Here is a 21,581-nt window from a genome sequence, read left to right as displayed (position 1 = left end):
CATGCTGGGAGGAAGGTAATGCATTTATATGCTGGGTTTGGCTTAGAGAGTAGCCACATTTGAGCCACATGGAGGCTGTCAAGAGGTAACTCTTAGGCACCCTACAGCTCTAGGCCTAGTTCATATTTCAGGCACACAGGCACCTAAGCATAGTCACCAGTATCAAGTACTATCCTTCCTTGTTGGTCTTTGCCATTGCACTTGGGAGATTATTGTTGTTCCATTGGGGAATGTGACAGAGCTCCCCTGGCTAGGAACTCAGTTCTCCCTCAGTTAATGTTTGTAACTGTAACTATTATAAAAATACCCAACATACATCATAACATATTTATGCCCCTATGTACATGCCCTGGAGAACTCCCCCCCGACCCATGTGCCCCCCCATCAATAACACCGCACACCAGAGTTCCTCCCCTGCCATAGTTGAACCTCTTTGTGGTCCAAAACTTTGTCAACAATGAATCCTAAAATATTGCCAAATTCAATTAATAGGAAATTGAAATATAGTGATGGGTGTAAAGTTTAGAAATAGAGTATATAGTAATTTAGAAATACTAAAATAAAGTAAAAATAAAAATAAATTGGTGTATTAATAAAATGAAAAATATTATAAAGCTTTGTTTCTAACATTTTGCCTTTCATCACTGTAATAGGTGTTGCCCTGTATGTACAGTGGCAAGGCACTTTTTCATTTCTTCCTCAGTGTCTACATCCTTTTTTTTCTAATTTTAAATTTTGTCTTCAAAAAAGTTTTAGATCACAGTAATTCACATGCACAGTATAGGGGACTCCCAGATCTCCAACATCAAACCTTTTCCCCCTTTCTCCAGCAATGATCTTTTTACATGTTCATGTTATATTTGTTGCAGCCGATGTACCAATTTTGAAACATAGCTTTCGAACACAGTTCCTTTTGGGTTTACATTACTGTTTATATTTTAGACTGTACAAATTTCTAAATTTTTAGTTTCCTTATGTTTTATATTATGGTTTACATTTTAGCTTATAGACTTTTATACACCTTTGGTGTAAGTCAACATGTCCTATATCCATCATTACATGATCTTGTGGAGCACTTCCATTGCTCCCCAGTTGCCCTTCTACCATCCATGCTATACCTCTCTCCCCTCCCCCTCCCCTCAGGGCACACAGTGACAATCTATCTTCACTACTTGAGGGACCAGATTTACAGATACTGCAACAATGCCGAGGGCTTGAATACTAGACTGCCCTAACTAATTAAGAGCCATAGATTCTCTCTCGAGATACACAATTCCCTCTGTTTGGGAACATCAGGTCTCCCCAGGATGGGGGTACAACTTCACACTCATTGTATGGGTCTCCACCCAAATATATAACACACTGTGATGAAATGAGCACTCACACACTCCCTAGAAGCCTGCCCCTGTACCAGATGCCCCCCCTTGAGCACCTTAAACATGAGATCCTTCCTTATTGTATTTTCTAATGAGTTTTCTCAACATTATAGCTTCAACCATATATCTGACATTCTCCCGTGTTCATCTGGTCCCCCCAACCCTCCCTCCAATTCCTTGGGCCATCTGACCCATCCTCCCAGTCCTAGCCCCCTTCAAGCCCACAAAGCCCCACCCAAAGGTATCCCTATGCCCCCATCTTATCCCTTCCCTGTACAAACACTTACCTCCAGCTTGTCATAGACTTCACCCATGTAGGAGTCAGCTCACAACCTTCCTCTCCTCCCCCCACCCCAATTCCTTTCAGCCTATCTTCCAGTCTCTAGCTCTTTGAGACAGATCGGTTTGCTTATTTCATATCAGAGAGGTCATGTAGTATTTGTCCTTCAATGCCTGGCTTGCTTCACTCAGCATAAGGTCCTCAAGATTCATCCACATTTTCACATGTGTTTGTACTGTATTCCTTCTTATAGCTGAGTAGTAGTCCATTGTATGAATATACCACATTTTATTTATCCACTCATCTGTCAATGGGCATTTGGGTTGATTCCAACTTTTGGCAATTGTGAACAATGCTGCTATGAACATTGGTGTGCATATATCGGTTTGTGTCCTTATTTTCAGATCTTCTGGGTATATACCCAGCAGTGGAATTGCTGGGTCATATGGCAAATCTATATCTAACTTTTTGAGAAACTGCCAAACTGTCCTTGAGAGTGGCTGGATCCTTCTGCATTCCCACCTGTAGTAGATGAGTTTTCCTATTCCTCCACTTCCTCTCCAGCACTTGTAGTCTTCTGTTTTGTTGATAGCTACCAGTCTTATGGGAGTAAGATGGTATCTCATTGTGGTTTTGATTGCATTTCTCTAATAGCTAGTGATTTTGAGCATTCTTTCATGTGCTTTTTAGCCATTTGTATTTCTTCTTTGGATAAGTGTCTGTTTAAATCTTTTTTTCCATTTTTTAAATGGGTTTTTTGTCTTTTTATTTTCAAGATATAGGAGTTCTTTTTATATGTAGGATATAAGTCTCCTATCAGATATATGGTTACCAAATATTTTCTCCCATTGGGTAGGCTCTCTTTTCACTTTCTTTACAAACTCCTTTGAGGTGCAAAAGTCTTTAATTTTGAAGAAGTCCCATTTATCTATTTGTTCTTTTGCTTCTTGTGCTTTGGGTGTGAAGTTCATGAAGCCATTTCCTATTACAAGGTCCTGTAGATGCTTCCCTACATTGTTTTCATAGGTCTTTATGGTCTTGGCTCTTACATTTAGGTCTTTGATCCAGCTTGAGTAGATTTTTGTATAAGGTGTGAGATGGTAATCCTCTTTCCTTCTTTTGCATATGGATACCCAATTCTCCAGGCACCATTTGTTGAAGAGGCCATTCTCCCTAGGTGAGAGGGTTTGTTGGCCTCGTCAAATACCATATAGCTGTATATATGAGGATCTATATCAGAATTCTCAATTCAGTTCCATTGGTCAGTGTGTCTATCCTTGTGCCAATACCATGCCATTTTCACTACTTTAACTTTGTATGTAGAATGCTTCGAAATCCAGTAGTGTGATTCCTCCAGTTTCATTTTTCTTTTTCAATATGTCTTTGGCTATTCAGGAACTCTTTCCTTTCCAAATAAATTTCATAGTTTTCCTGGTTCAATAAAAAATGCTGTGTTGATTTTTATTGGGATTGCATTCAATCTGTAGATCAGTTTCGGTAGGATAGACATCTTAATAATATTTAGTCTTCCTATCCATGAACAGGGGATATTCTTCCATTTATTTAGGCCTTCTTTAATTTCCTTGAACAGTTTTGTGTAGTTTTCTGTGTATAAGTCTTTTACATCTTTGGTTAAATTTATTCCTAGGTATTTGATTTTTTAATTTACTATTGTAAATGGTATTTGTTTCTTGATTTCCTCCTCAGATTGCTCATCATCAGTGTACAGAAATGCTACTGATTTTTGTGCATTGATCTTATACTCTGCGACTTTACTGAACTCATAAGTTCTAGAAGCTTTGTTGCAGACTTCTCAGGGCTTTCCATGTATAGGATCATGTGATCTGCAAAGAGTGCAGTTTTGACTTCTTCCTTTCCTATTCACCATAGGGTATTAACTGCCCATTTTCAATACCAGCTGGAGAAAGTCAAGGGAGATCCTATCTGACCCTGCTCGGGTTAGTCAACTTAAGGCCAAATGGTGGGATCACGGAGAAACAAGGCAGCTCCAGGTTTAACCACCCACTTGCAGTGTGCATCTGCTGAGGGAGCAGTGGAAGTGGGGAGCAGGGGAAAGGGGGTTTAGATTGCCACAGCTTTATTGTGAGGGTGCTGCTCCGAGAAGGGTGGGCAGGTTTTCAAGGCAGACCCAAACTTTTAAAAATGTCTCTACCACAGGGATCTCAGTAGATGCTGGAGAGAAAGACATGTTGATCTTCTAGATACGTTCCAGGGGGAACACAGGAGAGAGGAGGCTCTTTTAGTGACGAGCATCTCTTCATTGTGAAGCACGGACACTCCCTGGTCGTCTGTGCCAACGAGCAGAGCCCGACTCAGCCGTGGTCACTGGGAGAGGTTTCCCCTGCAAGTACCTGGCCCCAGTGCTGATCCCCAGGTAGTGGAGAAGATTTCGCATGCCGCCATCAGCCGAGCAAATTGCTCCAGTGTTTCTCCTTCTCCTCGAGTTTATTCTTCAGAGTCGAGGAAACTTGAAATCAGTCGTGACAATGGTACAAGGAACATTTTGACAAAAACTGAGTATCACCGATGACATCAACTCAGAAGTGCTATTTCTTTTCTTACCCAAAAGAAATGAGCCACACACTAATTTATCTTTTAAAATGATCTGTATTTCAAAGTGACATAATTCTTAAAATACAATGTAGTACCCATGTCTAAATATAATTTTTCTTGAAATAGCCCTTTCAAGAAAGAGTAGCATAAGTAATAAGGAATACAAACAGGTATGTCATCATTGTCTTATTAAAAAAATCCATTTTCACACTGCAGAACATGAATAACTCTCCAATTACAACTTTGACATGATTTAAATTAATTACCAGTGAAAACCTATATCACACAGTATTCTGGGCCAAATGAAGATGTGAAGTCAGAGGTAAAATTAAGTACTGTCTTACTTCTCATTTAATTTTATGACTAATCACTATTTTTAAAAGGCCAGGGTTAAATTTAAATACATAAAACTGAGAATATCAATTCCCATGAATATAACTACGATTTTCCTAAATCATCTCAGAATAACATTTTCTACATATACCCATTTTCTAGATGACTAGGTTAAACATTTGGTGGATATCATGTTCAATTGCAGCATATACTTCCTTGACTTTTTCTCAGCAATTTAAGGCTCTTTGGGATATAAAGTGCATAAAACTGAAGTGCCTGCCTAGTGGCTTTTGTTTTCTAACCTTTCCTGATATCCACCAAAGAGTACTTATTTCACCTTCTTAATTTGTTGGGAAAACTGAAAAAACATTGTTGTCAAAATTTTTTCTCAAAAGGAGTTGTTAAAAGGCACTGAGTGAAGAAGAAGAGGTGTTATCTCTGGAATTCTCAGATTGCGAAGAAGGCTCTAGTGGATTAAATGGCCCAAATGGACCCTAAGTTAAGCAGACACTGCGAATTACTAAAAGTGAATGAACGGCTTCTCTCCTTAGAGACTGAAGGACGCCAGAATAAATATGGCCATGTCAGCAGCAGAAGACCGAGTTCTGATGGCATATCTAGACATGGACCTGATGCCCAGAGCATCAGCCCACGGGATAAGAAGTGCATCTGCCTCAGCATGGAGATGCGGTAGGCAGCCCTGTTCCCATCGAGCTTGACTTTGGGCAAAAATGTGGACCTTCTCGTTGATTTCGCTCCATTGCCTCTAATTAAGGATGTATAAACAGATAAGCCCTATGGTCCTTCCAGCTCCAGACATCATAAACCAAATTCCTGAGGCACTGAGGCAGTGGGGACACCAAGAAGAGTCTCTGCCAACACTATAGGGACTATACGGGTAACGATACCATGACGATGAGACAGGTGCTACACACACAGTTGAGAAAGAAATGCAGTGGGACCCATGAGTCAGCCTGAAAATGGTCTGCTCTGGACCATCAAATCGAAAGCTACCATAACAACTATTCTTCTAACTGATGCCACTGAGATAACTCAAAAACATAAGCCTTCTAAGTCTAAACACTTGATCAACCTGTTTAATGTGTATGTACATGTGTGCATATGTGTTTCTATGTCTACACAGTTATTTTTTTACAATCTAGAGCGTCAATGAAATTATATCCTCTGGATCTGTCGAGTGAAATTGAATTGGCCTGTTGTCCCCTGGTTGGGAGATTTACCTGCTTACTCATGCACTGACAGGAGCTAAATCAACTCTACTTATGGACCAAGAGCAGGGGCAACGCCTACGGCAAAACTCTTTCTTTGGTAAACTTGATTTACGGAACTCATGTTCTATAAACAGTAAGGGGCTGGTTTCTTTTAAAGCAAGCCCTTCTTCGTGATTAGGGCTCAGCACAGGACAATAAGAGTTAGGATTCATTTCCGTCTCTCTTCTTCAACTTGATCCAGATGCCGTTATTTGGACGAAGAATCAAGTCTCCCACCAGACCAAGCTCTTCTCTTTTCTGGTTGGATTCTACCCAAAACTGCCTCAGTAGACAGGAAAGAATGGTCTTTTCTTCCATCACTGCAAACTTTTGACCTTCAAATTAATAAAAATACCATCACTTTAATCACGGATAGTTCTTAAATGTGAGCAATAACAGGACCTATTACAGAAAGCAAGTAATTTCATATTTCCACAGTAGGCCCACAAGGATAGATTAACTTGGGGTGCTGAAAGTGCAGATTCGTAAGTGGCCCCACCCACCAACCCCGTTGTCTCTACAGAGCCAGGCTGTGGCCAGCGAATATTCATTTTAGCAATACCCCAGATGAATCCTGGTTCATTCAAGCTTCAGAATCCCTGTTCTAGATTGCTTTGTGGCCTTTAATTTACTCTGGAGGCACCTAGTATACTTCAGATTCACCCATTTAAATCTAGCCTCAAATTACTAATGCCTGTGGTTATGTAATTGACATTTTATGTAAAAGATCAAATTTACGTTGACAGAAACGGTACAGTCCTGGAGATACATGATGCACATAATGCATGAGGACGTGCAATCCTTAAGTATTTCAGCTGGCCAGCGGAGGCTTTCTTTGCTTCGGCTTTGTAAAATGCATTTAGTCAAACTTAAGTGATTATATAAGTAAGTTTTCCACCACAATAAATTATATTCTTTAATCCCTAAAATGTATAACACTTTAAAACTTGACCGTGAAACTGATTAAATTTTATGATGGGACTATTTGAAACCTACAGTGAATAGTAAAGTGGAAGAAAAGGGAAAACACTTTTTAAGACTGCCACATATGGGCAATGCCACCCGACATCTCCAAGGACTTCCTGGAGAAATCCGCCCCCGTGCGCCCGAGGCTGAAACCACTTCTGATGGTACAAACCTATACAGTTCCTGGGCCCAGCCGAGAAGGGCACGTACGCGTAGGGATGGCGGCCCTGCACGTTCTCAGGAAAGAACCTCTCTGGCTGGAATTCTTCAGGCTCTGGGAAGTACCTGGGATCTCGGTGCAGTGCGTAGGGGACAATGACTGCTTCCGAGCCTTTCGAAACCGTGAAACCTCCTGTCAAAAAGTAGTCCAAGCACCATGAGACCAGAGCAAGACAGACACTTAAGAAATCTCCTCTCCCTCATATCCCAGTAATAATATACCTACCAATTTCACAGTCTTCATTAAGAGTACGGCCAAAGAGAGGGACAGAAGGAAAAAGGCGAAGTGCTTCCTTAATCACGCAGTCCAGATATTTAAGTCTCTTCAGATCTTCTACCGTAACGGGACGATCAGACTTCCCTGATAAGCAAAGTATGTGGACAGTGACAATGAAAGACCTTCTTGGTGTGTGGGGGGGTGAGGACACCAAAGAGAATAATTAGTCAAAACACAGAATGCTAAGCGCCCACCGCTGGAGGAAAAGGTTCCGACATGTCATGCATAACCAGAATACCACGAGGCACAGCGCTGAACAGAAGGAGCCAGACCCAAAAGGTCTCGTGGGGATGCCCACGTCTGTCTGAAACGCACAGAACAGGTGCATCTGAGAGGAAGCTGGAGGGGAGGCGGGGAGTGACAGCTACGCGGCCACGGAGCTTCCTTTTGGAGTCGTGGAAACGTTTGGAAATGAGATAGATGCGATGGTTGTCCACACTGTGAATTACTAACTACCACTGCATCGTACACTTTTAAAAATGATTAACTTTATGCTATGGGAATTTTACCTCAATTTTAAATATAATGAGTCAGCAATACTCGCATCTCAATACTCTAAGATGAGCTGCTTCAAGAGGATTTAGAGTTGATATCGTGGTGAACAGAAAAGCGAGGCACAATAAACAGAAAACACAAGAAACATTCTAGCTGTTCACGGTCGTTACTCTTTATCTGGGATCCAAAAGCATTCGTGAGACCAAAAATAAGCTAGACATTTGGGGGGAAGTTATGAAAGATGCAAACCTGTCCAAACAAGCGTGTGAGCTCTTAGAAGATCACATTTACGCACCAGACCAAGAGAAATTAAAACCAATATGGAAACAATAAAATGGTTACCAAGAAGGAGCCCAAAATTCTCGCAGTCTCCATTCTACAGCATGAGGTCTTAGATCGTGATACGAAATTCCAGTTCTGATTTCCACCTGAACACCAAACTGACTTTCCACCCTCACGTCTCAGTACGTTCTGCCAAACGCCCTCAATTCCAGCTGTCCCGCACTACTCCCTGGCTCCCCCACCAAGGTTGAAAGTTTTCCCCTTCCGCGTCACTGTTCACCTGGTGTTGCAGGTGCCCCTCTGCTCCCCTTCTCTTCTCTGTGAAGCTGAGACGGAGACGTCATTTTTGGTTGGCCGTGACCACCTAAAACCCCTTCTTCCTACTCGCCTTTCAGTGACGCGGAGCTGGGTGGCCTGAGATTTTTTTAAAAGGTGAACTCGGGGGCACCGTGCATAACCTTTCTGCGGTCAGCTGATAACGCCTCCCCCAAATAGCTCATCTTAAGCCCTCGCACCTGTGAATGTTACCGTATTTGGAAAAAACACCTTTACGGATTTAATCCAGACCATGCTTGCAGGGCCCTGAATCCTTGCCGAGTGCTCTTATAAGACCCAGCCCCAAAGAGGGAGACGCCCCCGGGTGGTGCCCCGGGAGGCGGAGGAGCCAAGGGGGCCTCACGCCCAGGGCCTTGGAGGGAGCGCGGCTGCCGCCCCGCCCCCCCCGGCCCCCGGAGACCCTGATTTCAGACTTCTGGTCTCCAGAATTCCAGCTGCCCTGAGCCCCCCAGCGTGTGTAGTTAGAGCAGCCACAGGAGACTCAACTGCCCCTTGCCCCTGCCTCCTCCTCCAGCCTGGGTGGTGAGTGGGACAGCAGGGAGGACAGACAAGAAGAGACAAGCCCAGCCCGCAAAGGAGAGCAGGGTCGCTGGGGCCCACCGCCTTCCGTCAGCCCGCCGCGGCCGCGCCTGCTGCAGGAAAGCGCCCTCCTCGCACCTCCCACCAGCTCCGCCTGCTCCCTGCACCTCCCACCAGCTCCGCCTGCTCCCTGTGCCCGCTCCCCTTCTCCACACCCCCCAGCGCCCACCCGCCACACAGGCTGCGTGTCCTTGGGGATGGGTGCCTGGAGCACTTAAGCCACCATGAACCCCCGCGCCGGGCTCACGCACGCCTGGAGGGAGTGGGCGAGGTCCGCAAAGGGGGCGAGCTGCAGGGACCCGCGTGGGAGCGCCCCGCGTCCTGACCGTGTCCTTAGAGCAAGCCGGGCTGTGTCCTCCAGAGCAAGGGCCACGTCCACTTCTGTGGACTGTGGACCCACGGGGCAAGGGATGAAACATACCAAACACCGCATCCAGCTCACTGTCCACTCTTCGCTGGACTTCTGGGTAGGAGCCCAGAAGGTACAAGGACCAGTTTACGGCCGCCGCTGTCGTATCGTGACCCTTAAACGCAGAGAACAACAGCTTCAGAAGAAGATCAGGCGTGCTTAGAGCCTCTCCAGCGCGGCATCTTCAGCGTGTCTACAGGACGTCAAGGTAATTCAATACAGCATCTCACGTTGGTGAGGAAGGAGTCGGCGCCTTAGCCTGGAAGGCAGCGTTTACAGAGGACATTTCAATGTTCCAGAGCCGCGCACTTGGCCGGAAGTGGCTGTGGGCTGCTGAAGAGGGGGCGTCCCAACCCCTGGAGGAGCCGGCCCAGGTGCCGAGAGCACCCTGCCCTTCAGGGGCCAGCACCCCCGGACTTCTCCCTCCTCCCACACTCGAAACGTGGGCTTTATCTGTTGATGCGGACACCAGGAATTAGATGTTTAGACTGAATTGCTGTTTAGACGGATAAACGCCTCGTCTAACACTTGTTGAGTGTTGGGCAAAATACTAAGTGCTTTGCAGAGATGATCTCCATCGTCACAAAAACTCTGTAAAGTACTCATTATCATTAACCACAGTTTAGAGATTAAAATCTTAGGCCAAAAATAAGTTAAATAACTTTTCTGGACCGCGCAGCTTGGCAGAGGCTGAGGCAGGACGTGCGCTCCCGAGCGTGTGATGACAAAGCCAAGCCCCTGCTCTCCCCCCCACAGCTACGCCGTGGAGTGATGCTCACTAACCATAACGTCCTGGCCACCCCACCCACCCGTTCCACGCTTCGGCCCATTCAGCAGCCACCCTCGTCTTGCCGGGGCATCTCCATACAAGAGCCGTGAGCGCCTCATGAAGAGATGGATTTGGAAATCAATACTCAAGTTTCATGGCTCTTTGGATAAGACTTGGAAAGAAGGGCATGAAGTGGGCTGAATAGGAAACTTAAGGAAGTAGGGTCGTCTGCAGATGTAATCAGTTAAGCTGAAGCGTCCTGGCCCAGGACGGGTCCTGCACAAATCTCTGGTGTGCTGCGGAGAGGTGGCAGCTCCCACGGGCGACGGGCAGAAACTGGAGGGACGCAGCGACCGCCAAGGACCGCCGGCGGCCCGAAGCCGACACGGACCAGCTCAGCCCCAGCTCAGCGCCTCCAAGGGGCCGACGCCCTGACGTTTGCTGTGGACTCTGGTCACCTGAACTGCAAGAGGGGACGTTTCTGATTTAAGCCGCCAGGGTTGCGGTGACGTGCTGCGGGAACACCTGTGCTGACACGGAGAGGAAACAAGCCACCTCCTCTGAGGCAAGCGAGACCCGGCAACTGCTGTGAGAGTCCATGCTCAGAGGAGCTTGTTTTGTAAAGCAGTTCCTGAATTAAATGATTTGGGTTTATCCAACAGTTTTTTAACAAACATTTGACGAATCTCTGACATTGGCACCTCATGTATTTTCTCACACTTGAGGTTCCTTTACCGAAAACGACTTTGAACTCAAGGCAAGGTCTTTCCCATTTCGCTTAGTTGTCTGAGTCACATTAGAAAGTTCATTTGCTAAATAGTTTTTCTTGAACCTAAGAGTGGAAGCCTGATCCAAAAGTGTAAGACAGTAATTCTGTTGAAAATTACTACTTCTTTTGCCTGTTAGATGCAGAAAGCAAGAAGAGGCAAAACTCATGCCCAGAGCTGATGGAAACACACTGTGGACTAGTGGAGGGACAAAATCGTAATGCCTGAGGGCGAGGACTGAGCTGTGAAGGGGTGACATTAATATTAGCCTGTGTCCACCTCGTGAGGGAGGTCACAACATTATTGTCAAAACAGGACGTCTACCATTGATGTAAGGAAGAAAAAATTAGGACTTCAAAGAACGTGACAGTTGGAAGAAATAGATGATCTTGTCTGGATGTTTTCATGGAAGTGAGAGATCACTGCTGAGGATGGTGTGTGCGTGTGTACATGTGCATCCATATATGTGCGTCTATGCATGTGTACATATGTGCATCTATGTGTATAGGTGCGTGTGCATCTGTGTGCACACACACGTGCACCCACACAGGTGCATCTTGTATGTATGCATGCGTGCATCTATGTAAGTGCACATGTGTGCGCATCTATGTGTGTGAAGGTGTGCGCATCCATATGTGTGCATCTATGTCTATGTACACACATGTGCGGTTATACGTATATGCGTGTGCAGGTACGGTGTTGGTGTGTATGTTTGTACATATTGTGAACATGTCCGTGGGTGTGTATGTACATCTTTGGACGTGTGTGCACCCATACGAAAGTGTGCACGTGTAAGTGTGAGTGTGTGTGCACACACAGGCACGCAAGGTGGAGATGCAAGAAGTCCTCTTCACTTCAACGCCAAATAGCGGCCAGCATCTGCTGTGCACTTCCCAAGTGCCAGGCGCAATTCTCAGTTAATTTTGAAAACGATCTAATCTGATCGCCAGGACTATGCCACGAGACCTTTCACAAGGAGGGCACCAAATTCCAAAAGGCCTAGCCGAGGGGCCCGAGGGTGCACCTCCAGGACGCAGGGGAGCTAGGAGCTGGGCCCGCAGCCCACACACGTACTCTGCATCACCTCTTCACTTTTTAGCTAACTTAGGTATCTATTTCCTGCATAAAACTTCTTTTTAATAAAGTGTCTTCTCACAGTACAAGTTTAAAGCCACCGATCTAGCCCCTCTCTCTTCCACACACAGGAGAACCGTGGCAGAGACCTGGACAATTGGAGTCAGCCCAAAGCAAGACCTAGAATTCAGGTCTGCAGACCCACAGCACAGCTCTCTCCCCGCTGCGGGGCAGAGTCTCATTTCCCCGGGAAGGATGTGTGTGCCCTGGAATTACACACTAACTGCTGGAGGCAGGGCAGCTAACACGATGTCTAGCACGCGGTGGAAAATACAGAGGCTCTTCCTTTTCCTCCACTCTGAGAAGTACCACATGGCACTTTTAAAAAGCATTTCTTCATATTTATTTGGTAGCTCACGTCCAGAGAGATTGAAATAGCTCATGTAATATTTAGAGTTATCTTTATAAAAAGTACTTTTTAAGAAGAATTGGAAGATCAGAAATGCCTTTAGAATTGCAATCTCATTAAATTCTCTATTGGGGGTTCCTGTTAGCCTTTTAGCTAGAACAATTCATAGCAGCATTTGCTAAACCTTCGAAAGAGAGGTAGTGTGGAAATGGATTGTGGGTTTGGACGATTAAAAGGAAGAATGATCAATACAGAGAACTGAGAGCAATTTCTGACTGCTTCTCTGCTTGGGAAAAGTCCAACAGCATTTTTATTTCTTGAAAATCTGAGTGAAAAATGTGTCTATTAATGTACTCATCACTAATGACTAGACAAAATCTTTTTCTGAAGAAGAAATTTAATCGGGCACTTGTAACAATTTTCTTAAATTTTACTGTATTTCCCAATTATAATCAAAGAATCTTCCTCAGTTACATTAGGTTTCATTAAAAGTTTTAAATAATGCTAAAGATTCTTAAAATACCTGGAACTTGTTTACTCGTACCTGAAAATAACATAAAATACCTCAAACATGAAGGTATCCACTTCTTCTCGAATATCTTCATGACTTAGCTTGTTTCCTTCATCATCAGTTGCACATAAAAGCAAGTCAAGGAAAGCCCTGCGTTTATTTTGACCCCAACATCCTTCATTTGACTTCATTTCATTGGCCCGTTCAATGATGACCTGTTTGATTTAAAGGACAGGCACATGTCTTTGTTTGGAATATGATATAGCCTAACAACACATTTTCCAATTCTAAAATTTCCTGTTTCTCCTATCTCGACAATAATTTAAGCTCTGGCAAAAAATATAGTAAAGCTGGGAAGCGGCTGTGGCTCACTCAGCTGGGCTCCCGTCTACCATATGGGAGGCCCTGGGTTCGAGTCCTGGGGCCTCCTTGTGAAGGCAGGCTCGCCCGCAAGTGCCGCGGAGAGCTGGCTCAGCAAGGTGATGCAACAAAAAGGGAGACAAGCAACAACGCAGAAGAGCGCGCAGCAAACGGACACAGAGAGCAGAGAGCAAGCAAGCCGCAAGGGGGGGATAAACAAAAATAATGAATACAGACACAGAAGAGCGCACAGCAAATGGACACAGAGAGCAGACAGCTCACGCACACAAAAACCGTGGGGTGGGGGGGGATACAAAAATATGTATAGTAAAGCTTCCTGTTAACGTTTAGGGCACTAGGTGGTAAAACTTATAAAAACAAATTCAATGTCAGCTCTATTAGTAGTTTTCAAGTGCTATTTTTGCAGTCTCTCCAACATGGGAATACATTAGCAGTCTACTAATAGTGACCTAGAGATTAGTGAATGAGCTAATGAGAAAAAGTTGCGCTGCTGGAGAAAATGCAATCATTATAGACCAATTATAGATCACCCTAACTGCAGCCGTGAAGGACAACAGAAGCTGCAGGGCCGTTAGTCAGGGCCACCTTTATGCCGGCTCTTCTTCCTTTCTAGAAGCTCTTTCCTCAGGCCCTGCACGGCCAGCCCCGCCCCATCTTCCTGCTCTATTTTTCTTCAATTCCCCACCTGACATAGATTGTACTTGATATTTACTGTCTTTCTCCTCCAACTTGACTGTATAACCCATGTGCCAGGGAATTTGTCTTGTTCTCTGCTATATTCCAACCTCTCAAACACTGCATGGCATTTTAAGAATGCTCATTTGATATTTGCTGAATGAGGAAAAGAATTAAAAGTCATAAACGTAACTTGGTCACACATTTCAACTTTCTTCTTCTGTCAGGCATTGGTAAAACCTGCTGTTAAGTGGCTTGAATGAGCTTCTCCTAAGCAATACTTAGGGGAAAAGACCATGTCATCTTTTATTCTTGGTGGAATCCCCAAGCCTGGCACTCAGTATGCAATTACTCAATATTTATTAAAATGATAATATGGTCTATTCAATCTAGAATTCAGTAATTATTGATATTTAATGCATGAAACTTAAGGAAAAATGTAATTATGCTACAAAATACAAGTTGTTGGCTATTTACCTACTTCCAGGAGATTATTCTACACTCAATTATGACAAAGTCAAGTCAAGAACTCATTCATCTATCATCTGGTGACTGGCTAACAACTTGATCTGTCAGCACTTCAATGTACCTGACTGTATGGAAGTAATGACAATATATTGTAAACCAAAATTTATAACAAAGATAGAATGCATTTCAATAGGCACTTATATCAGTAAAATTAAGTTATCATTTGGAATATATTTCCAACTAAATCTTGCTTTTTTATAAACATACCTTTAATGCAAAGATTGACACTATCTGTCCAAACCAATGTCACTATTTTCTTGATATTTTGAATTAGAAATAAAATAGTAATTTCTAGTTAAAATTTTAATATTTTCCAAGTTAAGATCTTGCCACAAGAAAGTGTTGTGTAAGGGAAACTATGGGACGATGGCGGAGTAGGAGGATCCAGGAAAACATTCCTTCCACCAGAACAACCATTCAGTAGGCAGGACTTGTCTGAATGAACTATCTTGAAATTTCAGAGTCCAGTAGAAGAGCATCCAGGGAAAAGCAGAAGGAAGAGGCTGGTAAATTATGGTAAATAATAGTAAATTACTTTCTCCATGCAGTGGTTACTGTCATGGTAATCATAAGTAAAATATATGAAAAATATATCCAGATAGAAATGGAAAGATACATACTCAGTATTATATAATACAAAAAATAAATACAAAATTAGGCATTAATGGAAGAATTGAAGGACAAAAATATAAAACACATACAAAGACTAAATAGCAAAATGGCAGAAGGAAGTCTGGTATTATCAATAACGACTTTAAATGTAAACAGATTAAACTCTTCAGTCAAAATGCAGAAAGCAGAAGAATGGATAAGAAAGCAAGAACCAACTAATGCTGTCTGCAAAACATTCACCTTAAATTTAAAGACATAAGTAGTTTGAAAATGAAGGGATGAAAAAAACGTAGAGCATGCATGTAGTAACTAAAAGAGAGCTGGGGTAGTTACACTAATACCAGATAAAACAGACTTTAAGTAAAGAATTATTACAATATTGGCCATTATATATTGATAAAGGGGCGAATTCAACACAAAGGCAACACAATTATTAATATATATGTACCTAACAACAGAGCCCCAAATTTTATGAAGCAAATTCTAGCATATTACAAGGGAGAAATAGTTCTACATTAATAGGAGGAGACTTTTAATACACCACTTTAATGAATAGAACATCTAGACCGAAGATCAGTAAAGCAATACAAGACTTGAACAATACTCTAAACCAACTAGACTTAACAGACATATACATAGAACATATCATCAGCAACATTCTTTTTGAGTGCACATCAATCATTCTCCAGGATAGACTATACCTTAGGTCACGAAATAAGGCCCGAAATTAAAAAATACTGAATTATACAATGTTTCTTATCTGACCACAGTGGAATGAAGCTGGACATCAATAACAGAGGGAGAAATGGGAAAGATGTAAACATATAAATGAAACAACTTACCCTTAAACAACCAATGGGTTAAAGAGGAAATCACGAGGGAAATTAGGAAACATTTTTATGCAAATGCAAATGAAAATACAATATACAAAAACTTAGGGATGCAGGAAAGTCAGTGTAGGAGGGAAATTTATAGCTCTAAATGCTTACACTTAAAAAAAAAAAAAGATTTCAAATCAGAGCTCTAATCTCAAAACTGAAAAAATGAGAAAAAGTAGTAAAAACTAAATAAAAAATAAGCAGAAGAAAGGAAATAACAAAGATTAGAACAAGCATAAATGAAAAAGAGATTCAAAAGCATCAGCAAAACCAAAAATTAGTTATTTGAAAAGATGAACAAATTGACAAAATTTTTCTAGACTGACAAATAAAAAAGGGAGGACATGATTAGCTAAAATCAGAAATGAAAAGGTGCATATTACTACTGACCACATTGAAATCAAAAGGACTAGAAGAGGATACTATTAATATCTGTATGCCAAGAAATTAGATAACCTAGATGAAATGGGAAAATTCCTAGAAACACATAAAACACCTATACTGACCCAAGAAAAAAATAGAAGATCTCAATAATTAGTAAGAGACTGAATCAGTAATCAAAAACCTCTAAGAAAAACAAAAAAGCCTAAGAGCAAATGGCTACATAGGAGAATTTTACCAAATATTGCAAAAAGAATTAAGACCAATCCTGCTCAAACTCTTCCAAAACATTGAAAAGGAACATTCCCTAATTCATTCTATGAAGCCAACATTACCCTCACACCAAAGCCAGATAAAGATACCACAATAAAATAAAATTACAGACTAATTTCTCTTATGAATATAGATGTGAGAAAAAATACTCAACAAAATATTAGCAAACAGAATGTAATGGCACATTAAAAAAAATTATACACTATAATCAAGTGGGATTTATCCCAGGTATGTAATCATTGTTCAACATAAGGAAACCAAGTAATGTAATACAATACATTAACAGAATGAAGGAAAAAAAAACACATGATCATCTCAATTGACACAGAAAAGGCATTTGACAAAACACAGCACCCCTTCTTGAAAAAAATACTTAGAAAACTTGAAACAGAAGGAAACTTCCTCAACAGAATAAAGAATATATATGGAAATTTCTCAGCTACCATCATACCTAGTGGTGAATTACTGAAAGTTTCCCCTTTAAGCTCAGGAGGAAGATAGGATGCTCACGGTGACCACTGTTATTCAACATTATGCTGGAGGTTCTTGCCAGGGCAATTAGGCAAGAAAAATAAAAAGGCGCCCAAATTGGAAAGGAAGAAGTAAAGCTTTCCCTATTTGCAAATGCCATGATCCTATATATAAAAAGCCTGAAAAATCCACAACAAAGCTCCTAGAGCTAATAAATGAATTGAGCAAAAGGTGGTATACAAGATCAACACCCAAAAAATCAGCAGTTGTTCTAAATACTAGTCAGAAAAAATTGGAAGAAGACATCAAGATACAAATCATTTAAAAATAGCAACTAAAAGAACCAAATATCTAGGAATAAATCTAACCAAGGATGTGAAGGACTTGTTACAGAAAACTACAAAACATTGTTAAAAGTAACCAAAGAAGACTTAAATAAATGCAAAGCTTTCTGCATTCATAGATTGGAAGACTAAACATTGTTAAGATGTCAATTCTACCCAAAACAATTTACAGATTAAATGCAGTCCCAATCAAAACTCCAATAGCTTTCTTTGCAGGAAAGAAAAAAACCAATCATCAAATTTATATGGAAGGTAAAGGACCCCAAATAGCCAAACCCATCTTGAAAAAGAAGAATGAAGTTGGAGGACTTACACATACTGATCTTAAAACTTGTTAAAAATGCACAATAATCAAAACAGTGTTGTACTGTACAAGGACAGACATATAGACCAATGGAATCAAACTGAGAGTTCAGAAATCAACCCTCATATTTATGATCAACTGGTTTTTGACAAGGAGGCAAAGACCACTCAATTGGGAAAGAATAGTCTTCATCAACACATGGTGCTGGGAAAACTGGATCTTCATTTGCTGAAGATGGAAGGCAGACCCTTACCTCATACATTGTAGCAGTTTGATATGTTTGATATGTAGCAGTTTGATATGGTTATGCATTCCAAAAATAGATATTGGATTATGTTCGTAATCTGGTCTGTACCTGGGCATGATTAAGTTATGATAGGGCTTTGATTGAGCCACGTCATTAGGGCTTTAATGACACCTTTGTGGGTGGGAACTCACAGATAAAAGGCATGGAAAAGGACAGAGTTGAGGGTTTTTGATGTAATTAGCAGTGTTAATATATGCTTATGATAGTGATTGAAAGGGTAAGTCTAAGGTTATGTGTCTCACTAGACAGAAAGCTAAAAAATGCAACATGGGACTGTATAGCATAGCAAGCCCTTGTGAGAAATGAGTACGGTTACTAGTGCATTTATAAGAATGATTTTTTCTGAAACAGAAAAATGTACATTAATGTTACAAGATGTTAATATCAGGGTGATATGTGGACAAAAATACAATGGAAGCAAATTATGGACAGTAGTGCATAGTAATATATTAATATTTCATCAATGGTTAAAAAGGAAAAATGCTAAGTGAAAGAAACTTGACAAAAGCTACTATATATTGATTAACTCCATCTCTACAATATAAATACCAATAAATTAGAGAGATAGAAATAGATTAGTAGTTATGTAGAGAAGGAGAATGATAGAGGGATTGAGAGTTGACTACTAAAGCGTTGAGCTTTGTTATTTTTTAGTATTTTTGTTTTATTATTTTTGAAGTTAAAAAATGCTCTAATATTTATTGAAGTGATGAATTCACAATGCTATGATTATACCAAATGCCACTGATTGCACACTTCGGATATTTTTTGTTTCATGACTATGTTTCAATAAAATTGATCTTGAAAGAAGGACAAATATTGTATCATCTCAATGATATGAAATAATTGCATAAGCAAACTCAAAGAGTTGGAATCCAGAATATATAAGTTACCAGGGGATGGTGGTAATGGTAGCACAATGTTGTGAATGTAATTAACCAGCATGGATTACATATTTGAATGTTGTTAAAAGGGGAAATTTTAGGTTATATATATGTACTTAGCATAAAATATTTTTACAAATCTATGGAACCGCACAGCACAAATGGTAAACCCTAAGTTAAAACATGAGTGTAGGAAATAGTAAAATTATAAAAATGTGCTTTTCTCAATAGTAACAAATGTACCACATCAATGATAAGGTGTTAATAATAGGAGGTATATGGGAACCCTGCATTTTACACATGATTTTTCTATAAACCCACAGCTTCTATAATAAAGAAAAAAGGCAAAGTCCTTTTGCCTTTGAGAACTACTACCTAATTAGAACACTTGCAGAACATTCTTGTAGCCCATGTCCCTGTCTCTTTATTCTTTAGCACAAAACCCTGTTTGTTAATGTGTTTATAGCTTATACCACATTTTGCAGTTATTTACAGACAATCTCTTCGAAGAGATGAACCTCCTTTATGGTCAGAAAAATACCTATGTTAGTCATTATTGTTTTCCAACTTTTCCCCACCTATTTGGGCAGTGTTTTGCACTTAGTAAGTTCTTAATATTTGTTGAGGAAATACATTAAATTTTAAAAATTTGGTCACTTTTCTCCATTATCTCCAGTTCAATTCAACTTTTACTTTATGAGACATAGGTTCACAGTCCTACAATGGGTACGTTTGGTGTGCTGGCAAAACGTGAAAACCAAGGACTTACGTTGTTGGTGAAAGTATGTAGGATCTTCAGGCTCCTTTTGTGCTCCCTTCCTTCTTTAAACATGAGGTACAAAAGGTCGGGCCACAGCCAGGGCATCTTTATCCTTTGCATTATTACTTCGCTCATCCTATAAGGAAGGTAGAAATGTATCAGCTGTTCCAAGAAAGGTGTCTACTCCTTTTTTCTTAAACTTCTAATTTTGAATAATTTCACTTATATTACAATTGTAGAAACAATCCAAAACTTATATCGGGAATGCCAACACAACCCCCAACACAAAAGAAGATACCCAGATCCACCAATTTTACATTTTGCTATTTTTGCCGTATTGGACTAGCCATCCTTCCAGCCATCTGTCTATCCATATCTCTCTCTCTCCCCCCTTCCCTTCCCCCTTCTCCTCTCTATTTTCTAAACATTTGAAAGTAGGTTGTATACATCATGCTCTGTGAACACATAATACAGCCATATATATTTCCTAAGAAAAAGGATAATCACTGATATAACCTCCTTTAAGTAAATTATAATGTTCAAAAACTTTGACATTGATATAAAGCTTATGGTCTATATCCCAATTTTTTCATATGGTACAATAACATCCTTTTTAATGTTTTTATAATTAATAATTTATGTTTTTTAATTTTATCAATGTTACAAGTTACTCAGTTAACACAAATAATAACTACAATATCAACAAATCTACTTTACTCAGCAGTTACTCTCCCACCTTAGTTGTGTTCATTCTTCAATCTTGCGGCATTTGGGGTGATGTAAGAGTGGACATCATCCCCATAATGTCCTTTTGAGTCTTGTCTCCTCCATTATTAGATCTAGTCCTGGGTCACGTATATGTGATTGTCATTGTCTCTTTAGTTGCTCTTTTTTAAATTGTGGAAACACATATGCGGCATAACCTTTCCCATCTCAACCACTCCCAAGCACTCCACTCAATAGGATTAATCACATTCCTAATACTATGCTTTCATTACTACATTTCATTTCATCACCATCTTTCATCACCAAAACATTCTCACCACCCCAGCAGGAACCTACACCCAATGTAGCAGTTTGGTATTGCTGATGAATTCCAAAAGTAGATATTGGATTATGTTTGTAAACTGGCCTGTTCTCTGGGCATATTAGATTGTATTAACTTCAGAGATTTCACTTTTGCTTCATTAAATTATGGTAAAGGCTTTGATTGGGCCACGTCAGTAGGACGTTGAGTCCCCACACAGAGAAACTGCACAGCAGAGGAGGGAGGTTGTGGTTTCAGGACATACACAGAGAAGCAGATGTGTGAGGAGAGAAGGCTCCTTTAGATACAGAACAGGCCCTGGGAAGAGAGACGAGCTGTTCACCTGACAGTTCACAACTGGCCTTGTGGAGAGAGCACAGCAGCTGAACTCTGGAAGAAATGAGCCCCAGGAGAGAGACAAGCCTTGTCCCAGCCTCCAGCTGAGATTGTAAGAAGCTGGGGCCACAGAGCCTCAAGAGGAAGAGGAAGGCTGAACCCTCACAGATGTCACCCGCCATCTTGCATAAACACGTAGCAACAGACTCTGGGTGAGAAAGTACCTCTTAGGGTGCTGTGAGTTGGACTCTTTAGGACCGTGACTGTAAGCTTCTACCCCAAATAAATACACTTTATAAAAAAATAAATGATTTCTGGTATTTTGCATCATCAGCCCTTGGCTGACAGTATATTCATTATGTCCTATTCTCTCTCCTTCCATGTCCCTGTCGCCTTGTACTCTACTTTTAACCTCCATGATTTGCATATACTAGTGATTTCCCACGAGAAGAATCATATGTTTGTCCTCATGTGTCTTATTCCATTTAACATG

The 21,581-nt window shown here is 41.2% G+C and overlaps 1 protein-coding gene across 1 annotated transcript in view; it reads right to left on the bottom strand.

Annotated features, from left to right (window-relative positions):
• Nucleotides 1-4,264: 4,264 nt before the first annotated feature.
• CYP4V2 (cytochrome P450 family 4 subfamily V member 2) overlaps nucleotides 4,265-21,581 on the bottom strand; it is a 33,373-nt gene continuing 16,056 nt past the window's right edge. The window contains exons 6-11 of the mRNA XM_058290011.1: nucleotides 19,735-19,861; nucleotides 12,981-13,142; nucleotides 9,410-9,512; nucleotides 7,246-7,380; nucleotides 6,973-7,152; nucleotides 4,265-6,169 (exon numbers count right to left, since the gene is read on the bottom strand). Coding sequence (XP_058145994.1) covers nucleotides 5,997-6,169; nucleotides 6,973-7,152; nucleotides 7,246-7,380; nucleotides 9,410-9,512; nucleotides 12,981-13,142; nucleotides 19,735-19,861 — 880 coding nt within the window. The 3' untranslated portion in view covers nucleotides 4,265-5,996. The remainder of the gene's footprint in view (nucleotides 6,170-6,972; nucleotides 7,153-7,245; nucleotides 7,381-9,409; nucleotides 9,513-12,980; nucleotides 13,143-19,734; nucleotides 19,862-21,581) is intronic.

The sequence above is a fragment of the Dasypus novemcinctus genome, chromosome 29, assembly GCF_030445035.2.
Source record: "Dasypus novemcinctus isolate mDasNov1 chromosome 29, mDasNov1.1.hap2, whole genome shotgun sequence".
Taxonomy (NCBI): Eukaryota; Metazoa; Chordata; class Mammalia; order Cingulata; family Dasypodidae; genus Dasypus; species Dasypus novemcinctus.
Note: the sequence above shows the minus strand (reverse complement) of the source record. Positions and strands in the feature narration are given on the sequence as shown.